The sequence below is a fragment of the Dendropsophus ebraccatus genome, chromosome 3 (genome assembly GCF_027789765.1).
Source record: "Dendropsophus ebraccatus isolate aDenEbr1 chromosome 3, aDenEbr1.pat, whole genome shotgun sequence".
NCBI lineage: Eukaryota > Metazoa > Chordata > Amphibia > Anura > Hylidae > Dendropsophus > Dendropsophus ebraccatus.
This window is the reverse complement of record NC_091456.1, coordinates 79,032,606-79,056,570: the sequence shown is the minus strand read 5'-3', so window position 1 is coordinate 79,056,570 and position 23,965 is coordinate 79,032,606. Positions and strand designations below refer to the sequence as shown.

Sequence of the window (23,965 nt, the reverse complement as noted above, 5' to 3'; positions counted from 1 at the left end):
GACAGCGGCAGGGGAGAGAGGGGAGGGGGCAGAGCTCACAGCCGCGCACCCGGCGTGCGCCCTGCCTAAACCTCTCTCCCTCCGCCGGCCTTCATAGCCAGGAAACCAGAAGCCTGAGGCTTCTGGTTTCCATGGCTACCATGGGGGCTCTGCGATCACTTCGCAGAGCTCCGATGGACACCGGCAGAGAATTCTCCCTCTGTAGGGAGACCGCAGTATCTATAGAGTTAACTCTCAGCGGCACCAGTGCTGAGAGTTGCGGCGGGTCCTTGGCTATTACTGATAGCCGGGACCCACCGCAGGTGACACAGGCGCAGGAGCTCTGCAGCATCAGGCATAGGCTGCAGCGACGTTAACTGTGGAGCGGCAGGAGGAGGTTAAGGAAGGTTTTTGTATGTGTTGCTAGGGCTGCAGGGAACATAACAAAGAGGCATACTTACCTGGCCCGTTCTCCTGCCACTGCTGGTTTCCCAAGTGACTTGCTGTGCAGAGAGGACAAGACTACTTAGCCAACTGCTGTACTAAGTGAGGAGTTCCTGTCAGAACAGCATGTCATAGAAGCCACAAATAAGAGGACTGCTTCAGGGACTAGACATTTGGAAAACCAGCAGTGGCAGGGGAGCAGGCATAGACAACTCCTTTAACTTTTCACAGACAAATCACAAAAAAAACATATTGATTCAAACAATATGTGGCTGATATACCTAAATATGTTTATCCCTCTTTCTGAATGCCAATACTGCTACTAAAGCAAAACACATTCAAAGGGGTATTCCCACATCCACAGACTATGGTCTGGTATATGCAGGTCCCTCCTTGTGCATAATACCAGGTTAGCAGCCCAGAGGTGACCACCACATCTATAAGACATTTATGGCATATCCTATAAATATGAAATAAATGTCCAAGGTGGAATCACCATCTAAGTGCCATAAAATTATGTTAATCTAGTAACAGGATCTTATGTACTTCAAAAATGCACAACATACTTGAAGAGAGTTAAGATACTGTATAGGCACAAAAATCTAAATGCTGGAGGAGTCAAGTAGTCTCAATAAGTAGGAGCCTAAAAACCAAAGGTACTGTGCATGGTACTATCAATTTTTTCTGATAATAACAAATCTGGTTGTTGCACCCCTGTGGTCCCTCATGGTCTTTCTGGCTAAAAAAGGGGGATCCTAGGTGATGGACTCTCTCTATAATGCCCCTATGCACTAATAGGAAATATTGAGTTTACCTAGGAAAGGAAAGGGAACAACCCATTTAAAAATGATCAAACAATGACACTGTGGTTGTATATTCCCGTACTGTACTGGTAAACATTTACAGGTATATACAAACAGCTTTAAAACTAAGTAAAAAATATAGAATGATCATGGATACCGTGAATATGCCATAGGTCTGTAAACAGTTATACAATTTGTACAGTGGTAAATTCCTACTAAAACATTATCAGATCCATGGTAAGCGTGATGTGTGTGTCACAATATAAAAGCATGAGATAAGTGTGTCATCAATCTCAATCACATTGGCTGCACACCATTGAAGTCTCAATGTGTCAGCCCCTAGGAACAGCAGGAAGGCTGTAGAGTTCCACTCTGCTCTCGTAGAAATGTTACATTTACTGAAATTAGGCATCTGGTTTCGATTAGGTTTAGGAATAAGTATACCAAAGTACTGTGCATGCTAAGTAGGTAGCTATGCTATGTATTCCACATCAGCCACCCGACTCACCTGAAAGACCCTACTGCACGTATAATACTTGTAAGCCCAGAGACCTACTAAAAGGACATAATAACAGTCCGGTAACATAAACTTTTATACAATCTGGGAAGTCTCATAACTTCCTTATCTCTGCATAGTCTCCAGCTTCTGGGATTGAAAGGTTGCATATTCATTTGTTGTTTCTTGCACTAACCAAGTGCCAAACGATTAATATTTCTGGACCATTTTGATGCCAGATTTATGGAGCATTGCAGGGTATGTTTATAATGCCTACATTTTTACTAGGCTTAGTTTACAGTAAGTACAACCCCATGCTGACCTGACTCATAGGCCCCACATAATCCTGTTATTGAACACACTATGATTATTAGTTTTTTTTAGAGTAGATGTACACATAATTCAAGAATAAAGACATGAAATATATAAAGTAAAAAAAATTCGTAGTGCCGCCTTTTTTTTCTAGATATGGCCCTACATGAATGGTATGGGTTTGGTAGCTTTTATAAACAATTGGGGCCGCCATACAGACATTACCAGACATGTTAGAAATTAGCAGATAAAAGCTCTTTATGCTGAACATCATGTATTAATGAAAACATGACATGTTAACGGCGTAGTTATTGTTTTTGGACACTTTGCAGATGTTATTCTCCAGCTCTGAACTCCTAACCAATGAGACTGTAGGTCCATGTGGAGGAAACTTTTTTTTAGCAAGCTGGCTGTACTGTTTTGCTTCAACAAAAGTATAAAATGATATTATAAAATGAGCCCCATAACATACATTAAAAAACCCTTTAAATATTGAAAAAATCTCCAGGATTTCAACGCATTTGTTTTGCACAGCTCTAACTGAGAGGGTTGTATTATGATTTATACCAGACAGTGGTGTAAATTATTCCTCCTATATTATACTATATTATACTATATTATGCACCTTTAATATAGTTGGTGGATCCTAAACCAGTGCCCTTTTCATTATGATTGATATAATAAATTCCAACCCTGATAACCTCCCCCCAAAACGGGCGTTTACAAATTAGGAGAACATGCTAATAGACGGCAAAATAAAATATACTAATAGATTTATTAGCCTCCAAAGTGCTCAAAGGGGTTATCCAGCGTTAGAAAAACATGGCCACTTTCTTCCAGAGACCGCATCACTCTTGCCTCCAGTTTGGTGAGGTTTTGCAGCTTAGTTCCATTGAAGTCAATTGAGCTTAATTGCAAACCACACCTGACCTGGAGACAAGAGTGGTGCTGTCTCTGGAAGAAAGTGGCCATGTTTTTCTAATGCTGAATAACTACTTTTAAAATCCAGGAGGTAGACTTTGAGCTCTACTGGAAAATAAAGACATATTACAGCTCTGAGGAATATAATGGTCCTAAGTAGAGATGAGCAAATCTCGAGCATGCTGGGGCTCATCTGAACCCAAATGCTCTGTATTTGATTACTGGTGGATGAAGAAGTTGGATGCAGCCCTAAGGCTGCCAGAAAAATATAAATATAGCCATAAGCTCCCTAAGACTCCTTTGGGCTGCATCAGCTACCAGTAAGCAAATGCAGAGCGTTCGGAATTAGACAAACCCGAGCATGCTCAGGATTCGCTCATCTTTAGTGCTAAGCAATGTGAAATAAATGACTATAACCTTAAAATATACAATAAAAAACATTACAGCTCTAAGCATTTTGGTGATAGCAGTTGTATCTGTTTTGGTACTTCAAGTCAAGTATTCAGAATAGTTAAGAATGAAGATCCTGACCATCCAGGCGCTAGAATCCTAAATTAAGTAAGAAGAGGTTTGTAAATCCCCTTGCGCCCTCAGCCTCATTGCCAGTCAATGCACTTAGAAAAAATGAAGAAAATGACAAGCACACAAGAAACCGCACTGCTCTTTATCATACTGACAAAGGTCAGCAGTACAAGCTGGATGCGAGGAGGTAAAAATTCAGTGCCACAGGTCATTCTAATAGATACAGGAGGGACTTGTTGCGACAGGATTAAGAGTAGTTCCGTCGCTATAAAACTTTTAATGAATACGCTTGCTGTATGGACACAAGCAGCCCTAGTGAATTCGGAGTATCTCATTGTTTACCAAATTACAGGCATGTGGTAGCTGTCAGTTCCAAAGTACATTTCATGCATGTTTTAGGATGCGGCTTCCTGTTTTTTTGTTTTTTTTTACAGACCTATCCCACTGAGCATTCCTAAGGCATATTCCATAATCATATATATACACCTAGTGAAGTTTATACAAAGCGGGCTGGATCTGCTATTGCAATTCCCCCAATGTAAGTCTATGAGGCTACACTTTTGGAATTAGTGGCCAGCGGAGTGGATGACGCTGCTGCCACGCTCTCAGCAGTTCTCAGCAATAAGACTCACTGTGCTCAATGAGTTATTACTGCCATAATCTGCTACTTTGCTGCCCCTCTCCATCACATTAATATACCTTATAGATTATGAATAGAGGTATCCAATTGGTACAATCTCTAGCAAGAGCAGAGAGTGTACTTACTAAGTCCTGTAGGGACTGGAGACCTATCCCTGTTAGCAAAAACTGACATAAGGCATACTTTGTCTACATGTACTACATGTATTGTATCTTTTACAATAAGGAATTCGCGTAAAACTTTGTAAATTAGTCATTTCAGTGGATTTAGCTTGTACTCTAAAGGACAAAAATAGGTCATTTGCTGCATGTGTTAACATGTACGCTTACTTTTTTTTTTCCTTTTTACAGTGTTCAGCATAAGCTAATAAGTGTTTGAGGCCAAAATTTAACAAGTCACATATTTCCATTGTCCCTTCACCCCCTTGCTTATGCTTTTTACCACATCCTAACAAAAACATGACCAGAACTGGTGAAAAACATACGGCCCCATCTAATGAATCACATACTTTCCCGCAAGTATCGTAAGTACTACCAGCTGTGACAGCCCTGCTTTGGCAAGGGAACCCATGCAGACTAAGGCAGACGCATCTGAAACCAGCTGTGTTAAAAAGCCACAAGATACTTAAAGGGGCAGCCCACAACAGCATTGTTTCATATCCCCTAAGAACTTCATTGCAAAATAATGATTCACTGAACTTCGCTAGTGTCAAGGCTGTCTCACACACTGGACACCCATTGTCTCATATAGTTGTTACACTCGTGACACATACTAGAGTTCACTAAATGTCCTTCATCATAAGTGTCATGTAAACGATACATCTGTTAACTGGAAAATGTCACACAAAAAAGGAATTTTCTGAAATTTTCTATTAAACACTACAATATGTGAAATAGTAGGAAAAGGAAATTATATCCAACTGGTTGTTAACTGATTTATTTAGAAAATGTTTTGTAAGTGTCTTTTGGACTCGAATATCAGTAAAGGTCAAGTTCAGAGGTATTTCACCCTGGTGATGGTCCTTTATGCACAGCTAACTTCCCATAAAAATCATGAGTAGTTATGGAAGCCTACAAAGACTTTCTTGAGGTTTCTAACTCGTAAGATCTCCATACACCTTATACTTTTGTTGCACACAGCTACCGCCTGTGGCAGATTTGGCTGTTGGTATAGTGTGTATGGGGCTCATCCAACCATCCTGTCACTGGAGATTGTAGTTAGGCATGATGGAAAATCACCACCCAACCCATCATAACTTACTTTATTATAGATTTCTTGGTGCTTGGTCCAGTGAAAAATGCTTTTTATCATTGGTGGTTTGTGGAATGGGCTGACCTAGAGGGGGTGGGGCCTAGAGACCAATGACGTTACAGAGGGGTGGGGACTACTGTACTGATGTGGACAGGGCTAAGTGGCGCTGCAGGCAAGAAGCCCCGCCCAGGTAGCACAAACCACCAATGATATAAAGCATTTTTTCACTGGACCAAACACAAATAATTTTATTATGAAGTAAGGTATGAAAACTGCAGAATTTGGGCTTTACAGCTGTGTAAAGACATCCTCATACAGAAAGATGGGGACAGTATTGCTTTAAGTTCAATGAATAGTTAAAGACACACACAAAAGTCAATTAGTCCACCTAAACTAGAATATTGTACCCACAGCCTTCATTGCACGGGCGAGCAAACCACAAAATAACGGACGCCATGTTAAATAATTATAAACGGACAAGAAAAAACATTATGCGAATATACCCTGACAGTTGATGATATTCCATATCCTCTGCAAGTAGATTCCCACAACCCTGTTCACATGCACAATAGAGAGAGAGATGCATAGCAGAAATAAACGGCATCTCACTAAATGACAATGGGGCTAATCCTGTACCAATCTGCAAAACAATCACATTCAGCTTGGATTTTTGCCATGGAAGTGGGTATGTGCCTTGCCATGGATTTCTGTGGTGCAAACATACCCTTGTAAACCTTGGCGCAAATAACATGATTAATAGCTCAGCTTATGCAAATGAACGGTGCAAATGATCAGTGATAAAATGATTATAAGGCAACTTACTAAGTAGTCACAATGGAAAATTCTCGCCATTCCATAGAATTAGATGTGTTAATATGTTTGGAGTACACAGACTACAAGATTGGGATTGTTTCCTCTGTCTATACGTGTCCAGCAGATTTGTAGTGCCAGGCACGTGCCTTTAAAATACACATTGCCCCTGTCTAATATATTAATGGCCAAAACTAGACCTTTATACTGTTCAATGAATCACTAACACTGAAGCTGTCTGCTTTGGGGAAACATTTGAGAACCTATAAAGAATACAGTCACATTTACTGTCATTTCCAAATGCATTCCTATTATTTATTACAGTTCTGCTCCTACCTGGCTATACATACAAATACACAATCCACACACCCATCACTCTGAAGCCCACTACCCCCTGACAGATAGGAATAAATCTGCCCCAACATGCACAATCACCTTAGATTTCTCGGCTGATCAGATAGTATTTTGCTGTGATTATCATGTCATCAGTCATTGGAAAAAGATCCCTAGATCCTACACACATGAATAATAAGCACGGCCCACCATATGTTGGAGGCAAGCTATAGTATATTGGAATAACTACATGAATACTTGTCAGTATAACATTCTAGGGCCATTCTAGGGCTGAAGATTGAATAGAGTGAAAACTAAGTGGATAATCTATCCAGTTATTATTTTGGTAGAGGTAGGGAAAAGCCTTTAAGGACAACCTAAGACATTTCATTGTAGGCTCGAAATGTAAAAGACCATACATACAGAGCATTACATTACCATAAAGGTATGCGCATACATTCTATAGGATGCATATACTGTGATTTTAATACTTGTCAATGACCTTTTGGAATTTTCCTAAAATCTAAAGCCAAGCAATGAAGAGTTAACCCTATTGAGCCTGCCTGCAACACACTTGAACAGTCTTTACTATGCTTTTTACTCTAAGCAAAGCACAAATTGTCTTTCTTACAAAAATGTGAAAAACATTACATTCATATTACGGCCAAGCCAGAAAAACTTTACACGACTTTTCACTAGCTCCCGTTCTTCCCTTGTACTTGTAACGTGCATTGCAATTGGTGTAAACCACATGCGGTGGCCAAGAACAGCCCCAACGTGTATGGACACCATGGGGGAGATTTATCAAAGGGTGTAAAATTGCCCACAGCAACCAATTACAGCTCAGTTTCCAGCTCTGGTGAAAGGAAAGAGGAGCTGTGATTGGTTGCTGTGGGCAGTTTGCACCAGTCTAAATTGTACACCCTTTGATAAATCTCCCCCCATGTCTTAATAGGGTGAAAAGAAAAGATAAAAGAAGACAAGTTATTGGATGAAATCAGGAGTATCTCACTTTAGCATTTAAGAAGTTTACAAAGGGCAAGAGCCTGTGCAGACATCAGGCACGCAGAGTTAATTCATTCAGAATGCTTAGGATAACACAAATCAGGCAGTGTTAATGTTGCTTTTCCTGGTTATTTGTTCAGCATGGGGCTACCGTGATTCATAGGAGGTAGTAAAATAAATGAGTACACCACAGATTCCAGCAAAGTAAATCAAGGCTACTTAAATCATCCTTACAGCTGATTATGGCCCATTCTTCTCTGTAAATAGTAATGGAAAACACAGCAATGTATACCGCCACAATACTGCTTATGTTCAGCCAATGAAATCTAAACTATCAAACCAACTGGTATAAAGACGTGTTTCCTTGTTAATACAAATGAGGACCATGGCTGCTGCCTAGAATGAGAACATCTACTATAAATGTGTTCAGTAAATAGAATAGCAGAAATCTTGACATAAAATGTTTTTTATAGATACTCCCAAAATGCATATGTCCTGTGCTCCATCATACACACATTTCAAAAGTACTAAACTGATAATGACACAAGAAAGGTAAAAGTCTTTTAATCCAGTGGAGGAAACCCTAAGGGAGATATGTCAAAAAGTCTTACAGTAAGAATGTCATTTACTGCTCATATCAACCAATCACAGCTCAGCTTTCAAATATTAATGAGCCCTGGAAAAATTAAATCTGAGCTCTTATTGGAGGGTGCACCAATATTTTTTACTCCTACCTTGATATACTAATGAGGGCCTTGCAGTGCACTGGGGGGGTTAGTACAGCACTCTGGGTGCTCCTTGAAGGCCAGTTGTCAATGTAGAACACCAGTAATACGTAGATATAGGTTCCCACTGCACATACCCCCTGTAGTAGGAATGTATATCTACATTCTTGACACTGAAGGGGTTTGATGTGTGTGGGACCGATGCAGTAAGAGCGGTCCCGCACACATCAGTGTCCCAGGAGCCGAGGATAATGAGCGGCAGCTGTGATCCTGCAGCTGCCTCTCATTAACCCCTTAAACGCCGCGATCTATAGAGATCCACTTTCCACGGCCATCTATAGATAGAGTCAGGCATGGATATATGGATCTCAGGCAGGCTCTGTGCATAGATCACAGATAACACTGATCTATGCTATGCTATGGCATAGCATAGATCAGCACATGCAATCTAATGATTGCAGGTTTTAGAGTGAAAAAAATAGTGTTAAAAAAAGTGTAATAAATAAAATAAAATTTGTAAAAGTATAAAAAAAAGTATAATATACCCTTGCCCTTTATAAAACCAAAAATATAATAAATCTATAAATAAATAAACATATATGTCGCATCGCAAAAAATGACACCTAAACCAGCCCTGTAGTTGGAAAAATAAAAGCACTATGGTTCTTGTCCCAAGATGGCGGACGGGGGTCGACACGAACGCGGTAAGTATAATGCACCAACACTTCCGGGTCTAACGTGGGTGGGTGGAAACACAGGGAAGGGGGCCATTCACATACATAACACACATTACAAAGTTGTATAACTTTGTAATGTGTGTTATTTTGTGAATAACTGTTTAGCGCCGCACTACCCCATTAAATTCAGCTGACCTTTCAATTAAAGACACAGCCAAATGGCAATCAGTCCACCTGAACTCGAATAATGTAACAACAGCCGTCATTGCACTGATGGATGGCCAAACCGCGAAATGACGGACCTCTTTTTGACCTTAAAATGACAGGCGTCTTTTTTTTTCTTTTAAATGGGAAAATAACCTGGAGTGGAAAAAGCAACACTAAGTAAAAAGAAGCAATAGTATACTGATTTATGTTTCACAGTTGACTCTCTGCTAACATCTGGATGTAGCCTTTTTGTTAGAAAGAGAACAAAAACAAGTGATGCCCACAGCATTTTTACTGGCCTTTTTTTCTGGAAAACACCTCCTGTGAACCTACCCTATTGTTCTGCATTCCATGAGTTCTAGAGTGCCCCTGCTGTACTTTCCATCCTCTCTGCCTTAGTGTCAGTTCATGAAAGTCAAAGTGCCAACCCTATCTTGACAGCCTGAGAAATTCTAATTAATCCTGTCAGTTCACAGGTCTTAAAGGACACCAAGCAGAATAGACAACAGAATATTTTTTATTTTATATTTTTTTGTAAGAAGTACACAGACTACCTAACACACTGTACAGATACAGCAAAGCTGCATATCTCTTTTTGGCTACATTTTTTATAATGATAACTCAATCAAGTCATACTAGTCCTAGGTAAAAGCATAGATTACATGACATCACAACAGGTGGTTCTGTGGTTACCCAGGGGTGTTAGTTGTTGTTTGCAGGGGCAGATGTTACTTCACCTGCAACAGGGCTTGGGGTGGTCTATGCCCCCCCCCTTTAGCAGGCATACAAGTACTGACTAAAAAGAAACATTGTGTCAATAGAAGAACACCCCTATTATCACATCCATAACTTCAAACTAAATAAATCCTGCTATCTATTTCTTGTGCCGGCTTCTAGTCGACAAACTTGCATGTAAGCCAGCCGCTGCAAAGTTACCAAGAATCATTTATCATTCAGTTGTAACCTACTCATCACTGCCTGGACTTATCATAAGGTTCTATTAGCCAGGATAAACTGTGGCTGGCCTCTTCTCGCTCTGCTTCCACAAGCCCATGCTTGGAGAGCACTGATACCGTATTTTACGTTGAATTAGGCGACTGGGCAAATAAGACGATCCCTGATTGTCAGGGGTTCGCCTTATACGCTGGAAAATGTTAATCCTTGCCTTACCGCAGCCTCGCTGTGGTCAGGCAGGGGTTAACTGCAGCTAAATGGAAAAAAAAAAATTAACTCACCTGGGGATCGTTCCCGGCATCGGCCCGCCTCTCATACCGTTCCCGGCGCAGGCAGCATGATGTATACTGCCTGCGCCTAAGATCCCCGAACCTCTCCCGGGCAGCTGAGCATCGCATCTGAGAGACTAGGAGACGCTCGACTGCTGGGAGAGCTTTGGGAGAATGAGAGGGGCTTCCGTAACCTCCATTGCTTCTCTCATTCTCCCGGCAGCCAAGCGTCTCCGAGCCTCTCCGATGAGACGCTTGGCTGCCCGGGAGAGGTTTGGGAACCTCCATCTCCGGCAATGTATGTCACACTGCCTGCGCCAGGAAAGGTACGGGAGGCGCACTGATCCCGGGAACGAGCTCCAGGTGAGTTAACTGTTTTTTTTATAGTGGTCACCCCATACGGTGGGGATGTGGCCATTTTTTAGCTCCCCCCACCGTATGGGGCGACCATACCCGGCGAATAAGACGACCCCGGACTTCTAAAAAGAATTTTCGGGGTTAAAAAGTCGTCTCATATGCCGGAAAAAAGTCGAGAAGTATTGCCGGAGTATTACCTGGCCCGTAATGCCAATTCTGCAGAACCGCAAATAACTGTGTTGCAGGAAGGAAATCAAACCGTGGATAATTGTAGGGAATCAGATGAGAATAAACATGTAGAGCTCAGCGGACCACAACATAGAAGACAGAAGGCATTTAGGCTGTTGATAATCCATTCAGTGTGCCAAAAACACTGGTAAAAGACCCACTAAAATGCAGGTACTTCTGATTTAGGAGGCCTGTATTATATAACAAATTGTATGATCCAATAATAAACTAGGAAGGTGGAATGTATATGGTAACCTATACACAACGGAGAAGTATTTACACTGACATGCAAGGGCCAGTATCTCTCATCCATACAGTATGCACCACATTTACCAAGGAAGCACGTGTCCTGCCTGAAAATGCCTTGACCTAAGTTTAAAGTAATAGCAGCTTAGAAACATGGCATAAACTGCTAATTGTTCTATCTGTTAAAAAAGGGTCTCTGTATATATAGTACTTGGACTGCATATCACTTTTTATGTATTTACACAAGGAAACTAGCAGAAAAACATTGCAAAATCTCCCCTAAACATCAGCTCCTAAAGTAATTTAAAAAACACTGATGTAAGTTTTCTAAAAATATATTAAACTTAAAATCTTTAAAAGGAACTATCAGAGGCAGAGGCAGGTTAGATAAATCTAACTTGCTGATAGCTCCCTATTGCAGGAGATACCGAGGAGTACGGTATATCTCTTACCTTCATCCTTGGTTCTGTTAGTCGCTTGTCCACGGTCCGGTAAGATCGTTAGGAGGACTGCCCCATCGCCATGGCAACGATCTGTCCCCGGCCGGCCCACCCCTTTCTAATGATGATCAATGGAGCAGGCCAGATCATCAATATTTATAATTATTTACATTTCCAAGGAACTCCAATATAAACACCTTATAGTCAACATTAAGAGAAATTTAAAGTGTTGTCAAATTCGTTCAGATTGTCAGTCTTAATTGAGTACAATACATTGATGGTAAGATACTGGGCTGTTAATGTTTAGGCAATGTACAGTACTGGAAAAGCAAACTTCACCTGTAGGAAATAAAATATTATATCCTTTTTAGTGAAATTGATGTTTGCCACTGGTCTCATACACAATCCCCTGCTCTGGCTAATAGAAAGGAACAAGGGATCCCTATTACCTCAATACAGACACTTACAGTGTGTTGTCTACCCTGGGCGTCCCCTTCCGGTTTCATTTCCAATATTTTTTCATTGCCATAAAAGCCATTTCATCTCTAATGACTTATTTCCAAGTTTTTATTTTTAGAATTTCATTCCTTATTAGCCAAAAATCAAGAAGACCGTCTGTTTAACACAACTGTCATCTAGTGACAACTCATCTGATATAGTGCCAGGGATTACATGAAATTGCATTGGCAACAAAAATTCAACAACTTTAATTTAGCATACCATAATGACATCAATGTAAAGAAATCATAAGTACTCAGTATGTCATTCAGCCCCTTTCCACTAAACATGACTTGGATATATGCAAATTTGGGTAACTAAGCTTGAGACAAGAGAACTACTTTACCCTACAAGCGGGTGCAAATATGGGAGCTTCCTTAGCAACTAAAACTTAATAACTAAAGTTATTGTCTGCAAGACAACCACCCAAGCCATCTGCTGGATTGCTGCCAGTATGGCCACTAAAGCCCTCCTGTGATCAGCTGTGATGAAGGTGAGAGATTTTTTCTTTGGCCCTAAATTTACCCTATAGTCAGTCTTAAGTCTCCCCGTTTTGGCTCTAGTAGGCCTTAGTGTTTCCCTGCTTTGGTTATAGCAGGCCTTACCTATGATCTTTACATTTTGACTCTAGCAGTTCTCCCCATTTTTACTGTAGTAAGCTTTACTAAGTGTTTTTTTCTCATTCTTCCTGTGGCCTTCTGAAGAAGGCTACCTGTAGCATCTCCCTATTTTGGTTCTAGCAGGCCTTACCAATCATCTCTACATTTTGACTCTAGCAGTTCTTACTTAGATTTTCCCTATTTTGACTGTAGTAAGCCTTACTTAGTGTTTCCCCATTCTTCCTGTAGCCTTCCCGAAGAAGCCTTCCCATACCATTTTCCTATTTTGGTTCTAGAAGGCCTTACTTAGCATCTCCCTGTTTTAACTTTAGCAGTCCTTATTTAGTGTCTGCCAATTTTGGGCCTAGAAGCCCTTACTTATATAGCATCTCACTGTTTTATCTCTAGAATGATATACCAATAGGGTCTCAGAACAGAGGTAGGGATGGTCCGAACCTGCCGAGGTTCGGGTTCATACGAACCTGAACTCTCGGCAATGATTCCCGCTGTCTGTCTGCTCCGTGGAGAGGGTGGATACAGCCGAAGGACCGCCTGGAAAACTGGGATACAGCCATAGCCATAGGCTGTATCCCAGTTTTCCAGGCGGTCCTCCGGCTGTATCCACCCTCTCCACGGAGGTGGAAGACAGCGGGAATCATTGCCAAGAGTTTAGGTTCGTACGAACTCGAACCTCGGCAGGTTCGGACTATCCCTAAACAGAGGTCATCCTAATGAGAAGACCCCTTTAAATGTTTACTTTTTGGGTGTGGAAGAGTACAATGACCTGCATTCCATAAATCTAGAATAGGATTTTATTTGTGCCACTCTATAATAATACATTTTTAGGACATTCAGTATTCTAATACTGTGAATAAAATCTAACCAAATACTGTAATGTTAATTCCAGTGGGGTCGAATCAGCAAGAAGAAATACTAATCCTACGTTCAAGCCTCCAGAACTCTTTTTGGCTCATAGGTGCAGTTTTTCTTTTCTTTAGTGAGTCCCAGCTCATAGATCGTTGGTGTTTAATGCACCCTGTAAGGATTGAGTTAAAGCTCTCATATGTTGCTGAGACACAGAAGGCAAAAGCTAACTTTGTGGTCAGATTGCAATGTTTGGCGTTCAGACTTTTTCTCACTTTCATTTCATGTTCTAGCCATTTCTTTTGATCATTCCATTCCTTGGCAAGACTAGGGTTCTGGGTTACAGTACAAGCATAACAAATGTGCGGGAGACACCCTTTTAATAAGGCGTTTTTTATTAAGGGCACTTTGTATGTGTAGGATATTTTACTGTTTGGCAAATTGTGATAGCATGTGCATTGAAATGAGTAGCACCAACCAAGTTCAGGTTATTATTACACGTGTTAAAGAGGAGAAGAGAGGAAATTATTTCCTAAAAGAAAGTATTATATTAAACCAAACTCAATCATTGTAATATGTATTGAATGAATATAAAAGTGAAACGACTGCTATGCTGTATTACAGGATTCATGTAAAAATGGAACCATAAAATATTCCTCATGTTTAGAGTGAATTTTCGATATACTGTACTGTAGCATGCTCATAATATCTGTATACATCCAGGGAAATGTGCTGCATTCTACAATTTGCAGGAACCATCATTATTCAGTCTTTAAAAATGTTCTTACCCCATAAAAGCAGTTTGAAAAAAGTTTTGGAAGACATGTTGGTCATTGCGCAATATATGTATAAAATGTTTTGTGCCTTTTGGAAATATACAAGTATTTTGTCCTAGCAGTCTCATGTGACACATATATTGCGAGACATTCTTAGTAATATGTAATACAACTGAGTCATTTTCTCGGAACAAAAAATTTGACTCCAGGAAGACCTTTTTTTGTCTTTATACATGCCCCCACTATCTGTGTTTCCATATCTTATAACTATAACATCTGGATATATGATGTCTCTGTGATGAAATCAATAGTCATTTATATGAAGGTCACAAAGTGGACGTTCAGAGAAGAAAATCATGTTAATACGTTATTCTCCTAGGCACAGGTCCCTTACAGAGTGACATAATAAGCAAATTGTAGAGGTACACATTGAGTCTCTTTATTTGTTATGCAAAAGGAAGTAGGACATAGGACGTGTATATTAGTCCCTGGCACAGTTAGTACAGAGCAGCAATAAGATAGGAGATCGTCATTTTTTTTTATAATAATCTGATTCATTATCATTACTGACCAACAGATATTTATTATGGTGCATATAGTGAATGGGTTACATATGAGTGAGCAGTGAAGTAGGATGTAGCTATTGTAGCTGAAGTGTGCAGTGCATGCTTGACGATTAAACCATGGAATTATCATGTTCTCTTAGAAACAGATGCCCGCCCCTGACTTCTGCCCAAATGACCCAAACTTATTGAGAAAAAAAATCCTTGAAGTTTACAGAGAGACCCAACTACAAAGGCCAATTATAATCTTTCTTACTAGTTGTGTTGGACATGACTTCAGATTAATGCACACAAGTGGAAATAATGAAAAGAAGCTAATTCTGTTTATGAACTGAGCCCAGAGGCTAAACCAATATAGTTAGGGGGGCTGTGATGGGCTGCCATCTCCCTGGGAAGTAGTAGGATAAATAATTTATGCATCAAAGGCCTGAGCTTGTGGCAACTTATCCTCGATTTTTAACCCCATGTTGCCACTGTGTTCTGCACATCACTGCACTGTAAAAGGTCAGTTACGTACATGGATAGATTTCATCAAAGGGAGACTTGGAAAAGAAATCAGATCCACCGTTCTACTTCACAGATCTACTATCAGCTGCTTGTCTCACGGTGTACTTCATGAACAGCCTGTTCTGTACTGACAGATTTGTCACTGAAGGCAATGTATCCTACAATCAATAGGGTCAGCAAGTTCATGGAATGATGTACTAAGACGTACACTTAGCTGCCATGTATGTGCTTTGCTTCCAGTGTCACCGTTAATGTAATGGAAAAACAAGAGGCACTGCAGAGTGGGGACGCTGCTTTGTCAGCAGTAGATGACAGACATTGTCCCCATCAGGGAGATCTACAATGCTATATCTTGATAAGGAGGACTATATTATCTTGGTCTTCAGGAGGGGTCTGCTAGCTATGTTAAGGTGGAAAATATATAAAGGTGCTAATAGTTTAGTTCTACATAATTTTTGGACATGGTTACAAATATCACAGCTCATTCAGTATCCCTTACAGATAAATATAAAAAGGTTGGGGGAGATTTATCAAACTGGTGTAAAGTGAAACTGGCTCAGTCGCCCCTAGCAACCAGATTCCACTTTTCATTTCTCACAGACTCTTTGGAAAATGAAAGGTGGAATCTGATTGGTTGCTAGGGGTAACTAAGCCAGTTTCACTTTACACCATGTTTGATAAATCTCCCCGTTGTCTTTTAAAGGCAGTATATATGCTGTATTAGGGCATTTGGATATCAGTGATTGTTATGGCAGTCTCGAGCAGTTCACATTAATGTCTGACTGCCTGTAGCTTCAAGCGGCAAAGTCGGCTGTTCTCAACAGCTGATCATTGTTGTGGCTCCAAAATGATAAAAAAAAAAAAAAAATTCTAATGAACCACCCTATTCAAAGCGGTTTTCCAGGAAGAAATATTAATATGCTATCAACCGGATAGTTTATTAATAGTGGTGTTAACATCTGGTGCCCCTGCCAGTGCACTGTTTGGCATCTGCACTGCATTAAGAACGTGGCAAGAAGCAGCTGGCTTATGCTCGGTGAGGTGGCAGCACTGGGTTACTGCAGCTGTAGCTCCTATTTACTCCAATAGGCATCAATAACCTGGCGCCACTACTACACTACTACACCTGGTGCCACCAATCCGCTTTTGGTCCCGTTCTTAGAGTAGTGTGAACACCAAACAGCTAATTGACAAGGGCATTGCTGTTGCTCCCCTGCTGATTAACAATTGATAGAATACACAGTGAACAGGCTATCAATAGTTTTCCCTGGGAAATCTTTTTAAGTCTACATCCCTCACCCAAGCTGTTCACCCCCCAAATTTTAAAACATATTCTCCATGAAGAAAAGTAAAATAAAGTGTATTTAAATATAAATGTTGAAAGGTGGTAGAAAGGGTATTTCAATACATGTTTAATCACCCTACTCCTCTACTGGAGATTAACAATGTTATTATTTTTTCAGCCTCCTTTCCCCAATTCTGAGCCTGCTGTTTTCAATAGAAGACACAAAAAACTGTGTTTAAGCTGGTCTTCCCCCCTACTCCCCTCCCTTCCAAGACAGCTCATATAAACAGCTCCCTAGCCGACTGTTTCTGCACTTTGTAATAAGACAGTTTTCTAAATCTTAAGCAGAAGGCAGCAAGCTCAGAACTAGGGAAAGGAGACTGGAAAAATAATAAGGAATATGGAACGAGTTGTTAATCTCCAGGAGGGGGGTGATTTAACAAGTATTTTACCTGCGTGGAATATCCTTTTAATATACTGCACATGGCAGTTCTCCAGAAAAAGGAAAAAAAAAACAGCTGGCACTCTAATGCTACTTATAAAAGATAGTTTATCTTTAAATTAATGTGCAATCTCTGAAAGAACCCTAAAACATAACTAGGAATTATCTGGTAAGCAAAAATCTTCTGATAAAGGAACAGTACCCATCTATAAACAGGACTGACTGGGGTCTTAGGGGGTATTATACCTTTTTAGGGAGAACTGCATGGTCTATTAGAATTCCTATGCCCCTTTGCCCCATTCTCCCCAAGAAGACATTACCCCATCATAAAGGTCCCACATGCCACATAAAAGGTCTCTATTTCAGCCAACCAGAACCATGCTAACATGGGACAAAAACCCCAAAACAGCTGTCTACAGAACATCACCTCCTTTTGGCAGAAATTCTGATATAGCTGACAATCCATGGTAATGTGTTAAAGTTCTTAAAAGGGTCAAGCATTATTTACAAAGATGTGTCCTCCAATCAATTACAATAGAAAGCCATCTCTTTTCTATCTGGAAAAATACTACTTTGCATATTTTTACTCAATGAACACTGCATGACCTATACAACTCCCTTTACCAGCTTGCCAGTCTTCCTATGGAGGCACATTACCTTGTCAACCTTAATTTAGTTATTAAAACATTTAATAATTCAATCCAACTTCAGACTATTGGTCAAGTTATTCACCGCTCTGCCCGCCCACTCTCCACAACAGCCTAGAGGGAGGAAGACACATTTAAGGCACCATGATGAATAAATATTTTATGTTTGGACAGCATGATGTTCAGCATTGCTAGTGTACAATATAGCCGATTCCCTGTACCCGATCACAGACACTCCATAAGATTATAAAGACTGGTGCCCTTTTAGAAGAACAGCCTAGACCATGCTATACTATGTGATATAGTAAAACACCATCCACAACGATGATAGGGCACACAAGGAAATCATTTCTGATTTTGCTTCTTAAGAAGCAACTATTCTACCAAGTAACTGTAGACTCATCCATGGCAGCATATTTGACAATCTCAGGTTGCATTCTTCTAAATACCATCAAACCACTCAAGTGAAATACATTGCAAAACGGTCAGATTGATTCACAAGACTACAAGGTAAGAATATAACAATTCAAGGGGTTTTCTATGATCTTAGTAAAGAGAAATTATCACAGAATATTTTTTTATGAAAAAACAGTGACTTCATGAAAGGTGTTGATATCTGCCATGGTCTCCATAGTTGTTGTTTTTTTTAAACATCAGTGCATGCAGTAATCCCATGACCTTAGAAATCGATTGGGATGACTGAAATGGAGAATGGGTGACTGAAATGGACTACTTGCTGTGCCTGGAAACACTTATGGCTGAGGACACAGAAAGGTCAGCTTAGGTCTTGGTTACATGGTCCCCTTGGACATCACTGACATATGATCAGTACTTTCCCTCCTGGCCAGCAAGCCATTTTCAATCTGAGATATTAGGGCTAGATAAGCGATAGATACTAACCTTTGCAAATCTGGAAAATTTTCTCCTCTACCTGCCTCCCTTATGTTGCCCTTATCCCTTACCCCTTAGTTCAAAACTGCCCTCCCACTGTTTTTTCTTTTCTCTTTCTAAGCTTTTCTCTTTTTCTATTCTATCTTGGGCTTTGACTGATGCCGTTTAGTGTAGTCCATCACCCATAGGGGCACATTGTAAAAGAAAAACATACTGCAAACACAGCCTTAGCTTTCCTTCTGTTTCCTTCTACACTGCACTCTGGACTCTTACTAGAGTTTCAGGGGACCACCTCACCAACCCTTGCATTTTTTTAAAAGAATTTGGCATAGTGGGAATATTACAATGTTAACCCTTTGGCTGATCCGATCCACAATGATGGACAATGGAGTGTTACTTTATGTTTAGATACAGTAAAATACCTTGAGCATATAGTTATGGGTAACTTATCAATACTAAAAACATATCTCCTTCCTCTTTGTTATTGTTGTTTAACTCATCTGTACTTTTTGTGCTTTTGTGAAAAACATTTGTCCTAATTTTATTTGTATCCCTATGTAAAACTTTATTATAAGAAAAAGGGGGGCTAATATACTGTAACTGAAAAACATTTACAACCTCTAAACACATGAGAGCACATGAAGATCTAGAGCGATGGGAATGGAATTTTTGAAAGTTTTCTTTTAGAAACTTATACGGATAATACTGCATCTCATCAAACATAAAAGTTAAACTAGAAGAATTGTACCTTATAAATAAATAGTTAGGCTGCCTTTATGGTTATGTACATTTCTCCACATCAATTTTGCTATTATACTTAACAAAATAATCAGCAAACACCATGTATGTTCTATTGTGTACTGCCTTGTCAGAGAACAGCATGCTTGTCTCATCTGAATTACAATGTGGAATTAGCATTCCTCCGGAGTCGTTACCTATTATAAAGTACTGAATAATATTAAATATGCTTCTCTTGCTCCTGGGAAAGCACCAGGGCTGCTCTTGCAGTCTGGAGTTTCTCTCCGACATGCACATGAGACGGACATTGGCATGTCTTGCTTGGATGTCTCCTACGGGGGTTCATCTGGTAGGCAGTGAGGGGAATAGATGTCTGAGCCTCAGTGAGGCCAGCCTGCTGGAGCTTGACAGTTTCTGTCTCCGTACAATGAGAAAGAATCAATACTTGTGGACTGCGGCAGTGCCCTCGGTGTAGAACAACAAACACGCAGTACCTGACACGTTTCTAGGTTCTCGGTGGCAGGGGCGCTCGTCTGATCTGTATCTAGGAGCTGCTAGGCTAGCTGTTCTTTGCATTTCTTGTCTTTTCAACCCCCTTCCCTCATCCCTGTGATGTCTCTAATACTTTGCTCAGGTAGAGAGAGGCATGTACTATTGCTTGCAGCAAAATGTCACTCAATAAATCACACCTATCAGAGCTCTATGCACTGCACATAGTGAGCCATGGCTTCTATGGGAAGGATCAGAAGGACAAAGTGCAGACTAGACACTGATAATTATAACCAAACTACTGCATTCAGGCACTGATCGCTCCGCTGAAGAAGGCTCCAAGGCAGTCAAAAGTAGCACAAAGCAAGAAAATTATCATTTCTTTTCTTCTCTTTTATACCTCATAAGCACAAATACGTATTTTCAACTTGTATACTATTATATTGCATGTTCAAGGAACCTGCACCTATCATTTGCTACTGTATCAGATATGAACATGACAGTATTATGTACTTCTTTCATTGATATAGCGCAAACACATTCTGCAGCGCTGTACACAGACTGTATTCGCCTATACTATATTACTATAGCTAAAAAATAATAGAAATAAAGATACATGGCAGAGCTATAATGTCAGAAAAATATTTCAGGAAATATATGGTAGATTTCAGGAAATCTGGGGTAGGGTGTGCAAACAGTGAAGCAATACGTGGTTGTTGTTTAATGATGTTTGAAAAGGTTTTCCAGGAAAAAAACTACTGATCCACTCAACAGGCTATCAGTTGATTAGCAGGGTACTGACATCTGCACTGCCATTATATTGCCGGATGTGGGCACCCTCCCGATCAACTATCAATGGCCTATCCAGTGGCTGATAGATAGATTTTTCCTGGAGAACCTTTTTAAGGATCCATTCACATGTTCTGCATGTTATACTGTATTTGACTCTGTGCCGGAATCCATATCAAACCCTTATGAAGACACATCCAATTCATGTGAATGGGTTTTCACAACCCTCTTCACGTGCACTAGAATATCTCCATACAGATTTATGGTACCGCGACATAAGAAAATCCATGCTAAAAATAAGTAGCACACCATTTATTTTGGTACATTCTGCATATAAAAGCTGAATGACAACAGAGTAATCTCATATGGATCCGTAGCACTGCAAACTGCAAATCCATGGCAGGAAACAAAGGGACAACCTTGGATTTCTATCATGTTAATGCAAATTGGATTTTAAAACAACACGTGAACATACTCTAAGGATAAAGAGGATGCATTTATATATTAAAAAAAAAACATACATAAAAAAGACATGTTGGTAGAAATATTGCTCAAAAGTATTATTTTGGCTTATAAATAACGCAGTATTGGTTGGGGTAAAACAGGTTCAAACATTTAACTAAACTAATCAAAATGTACATTGTAAGGCTATGCTCACACTACATTCAAAAAAGAGAAAAGGTGTTCGCTTTTTCTATTTAAAAAAACGTCCGTTTCTGACGCAATTTAATTGACTTCAGTGCAATGCATTGAAGTCAATGGAATGATGGACGTTCAATTCACATAGTGTATAAAATGACGGACTTTGTCTGCGTGGACATAACAATAATAATTAAGACATTATATTTTAGTTGTTCGCACACTGTTTTTCTTTTTTCACCATCCTTTGACAGTTTTTACTATTAAACTCAATGGACTTTTCAATTAAAGACACACCCAAAGGCCAATTGGTCCACCTAAACTACAATAATGTACCAACAGTTGTCATTGCACTGACGAGCAGCCAAACAGTGAAATGACAGATGTCATTTTGAACTCAAAATGACAGACGTCATTGTCTTTTTTTTTTTTGTAAACAGAGAGTAAAAAACATAGTGTGAATGAACATAGCCTACAGCAAACATGGTAGTCCACAGGCATTCCAGAAACCAAGCTTAAACGTCTCGATTTTGTCTATTTAAATTTTTTATTTGAAGATGTAAGTGTAATCGATGCAAAAAAAGGGGTTATAGCTTGCTATGTCAGTTATATCCTAGGCAAGCAAAAATAGCATTTTAACCCAGTGCTTTAATACTAAAAGAGGCTAAATTTAAATTGGTTATAACTAGTATGGTGGCTATTATGTCCTGGGACTCAATATGCAAAATTTAGAAAGTAGTATGTAACCTAAATGATAGATACAAGATCTTACAACATAAAAGAAATCCCATGTATCTATGTGCAGATGTCAGTAGTGTTGAGTCATATCTGGCAGAAAAAGCTTTATCATCAATGTATTATCAGTGTCTACAAATCATGGTTTATTTGTATATATTTGACCCTGACATTTTTCTTTTGTAACTTTCTTCTTCTAAGTCTGGTAGGAGGTGGGATATGTAAATTTCTCACAATCAGCATTAAGTCATGTTGCTGGTGTAATTATTTCAACAGTTTGGGAGCAGAGTATTTAGGCAGAACGCCTTTGTTTTGTCTGACAGCATCATTTTATAGAAACATCCCTTGCATAAAACCCTTCAGCATATATCATGTGGCTTTATTTGCTTTGGAAATCATTTTGCACTAGGTCTGTTGTTTTCACTAAATTATTTTCCAGAATGTGTGCCATTAGCCAAGTTGGCTTGAAATAAAGCATAGGACAGCTTTTGTCTGCCTCAAATACTTTTGATTCTTCGCTGCCTCCCATCCCCCCTAACACTTTTGTAGTTTAAGCCCAATCAGGCAAAATTTAATTAGGAACCGATTAAATCCTTTGTAAGGCAGATGAGAGAGCAAAGTTATCCGGGCACTGTGACTGGGAGGCATAGAGTGATAAAACACAGGAGATGTCACACGTGTCTAGGGAAAGTGGCCACCAAGGATCAGTTGCTATCACTGGGTGAAGTAGCCATTGACTAAAGTCTCTTTTACACAGCCTGATATTTTTCTATGTACAGTATAGCTGCAAAGAAGTGTTTATCAGCAAAAAGTCACTTGTAGTGACCTTACAAAGAATGATTAATTGAGTGGCCATGCCACACCAACGATCAATGTATCGTTTGAGTGGCCATTTAAATACAATGTTATTTGCCACATATCTCTTGTTTAGAGAGATGTGTGTCTGCTAAGAATAATTTTACTGGTGCACAAAAGGTCAAATCAGCTGGAGCGGGCATTTGCTTGCTTGTTGTCTGATTGCTGGCTCTTTTAAATGGGATTATTATCGGGTAAATAAGTGTCCCTATGAACGCTCATTAATGATAATCAGCTAATGTTAAGGGGCCTTAAGCCCATCGAGTGAAAGACACTGTTCGCAGCATCCCTTTATTTGGCTATTAAAGGGAGAACTTCCCACATAATACTCATATTATTACCATATGTTTATTCAACACGTATCTGGTATTTATTTTAAAAGTTTCAGGCTAGATTAATTTAATTTATATAAAAAAAAGGAATCATTCATCACTTCAATCCCCCACCAGTGCTATTCCAACACTTACTCGATCCCTGCTGATCACCACTTGCTGGTCCCTACTCAGTCGATCACACGCTGAGGTGGGTTGCTGCTGTCATTGGCTGAGCAGGCATTTTCTATGTAGTAATAATAATGATGTTTGTTTTGGAGGTAGCTCTCTGACCTATCAAAAAGAACTCCAAAAATTCCAGTTCAGGTGATACTAGGCTTTTTTTGTACATAATTCGTCCCATTAACCAAATCAACAAATGTATGTCTGTTCTCTAACTTTGCATTATTATTGACAACCAGGTTCATTTGTAATGAACCGTGTCACTAGCACATCAAATGGTACAATCCAAAGGAGCAGGCATTTTGGGAAATGCTCCATTTGTAAACATCACTGAATATTCAATATAAGGTAATGCCTAGAAAATCTCTGGAGAGACATGCAAAGAGATGACTACCCGTACAATGTGACAGTCCATCAATTCGGAAGGTTGTGATGGGAAGAGTCAAGTTGTTTCCTGCTTGTAAAATAAATTCTGATAACATTTATTTCTTGGAATCTCTTCGTACTTTAAAACTGCTTCAATCAAGGGCTTTAT

The 23,965-nt window shown here is 39.7% G+C and overlaps 1 protein-coding gene across 5 annotated transcripts in view; it reads right to left on the bottom strand.

Moving 5' to 3' along the window:
* The window catches only part of BNC2 (basonuclin zinc finger protein 2), a 496,569-nt gene that overhangs the window by 126,260 nt on the left and 346,344 nt on the right, over positions 1–23,965 (bottom strand). Inside the window, exon 1 of one of the 5 annotated variants that reach the window (XM_069962071.1) lies at positions 11,632–11,666. The exons of the other annotated variants lie outside the window; for them this stretch is intronic. Coding sequence (XP_069818172.1) covers positions 11,632–11,637 — 6 coding nt within the window. The 5' untranslated portion in view covers positions 11,638–11,666. Of the gene's footprint in view, positions 1–11,631; positions 11,667–23,965 lie in introns of those variants that run through there. 5 annotated transcript variants of the gene reach the window in all.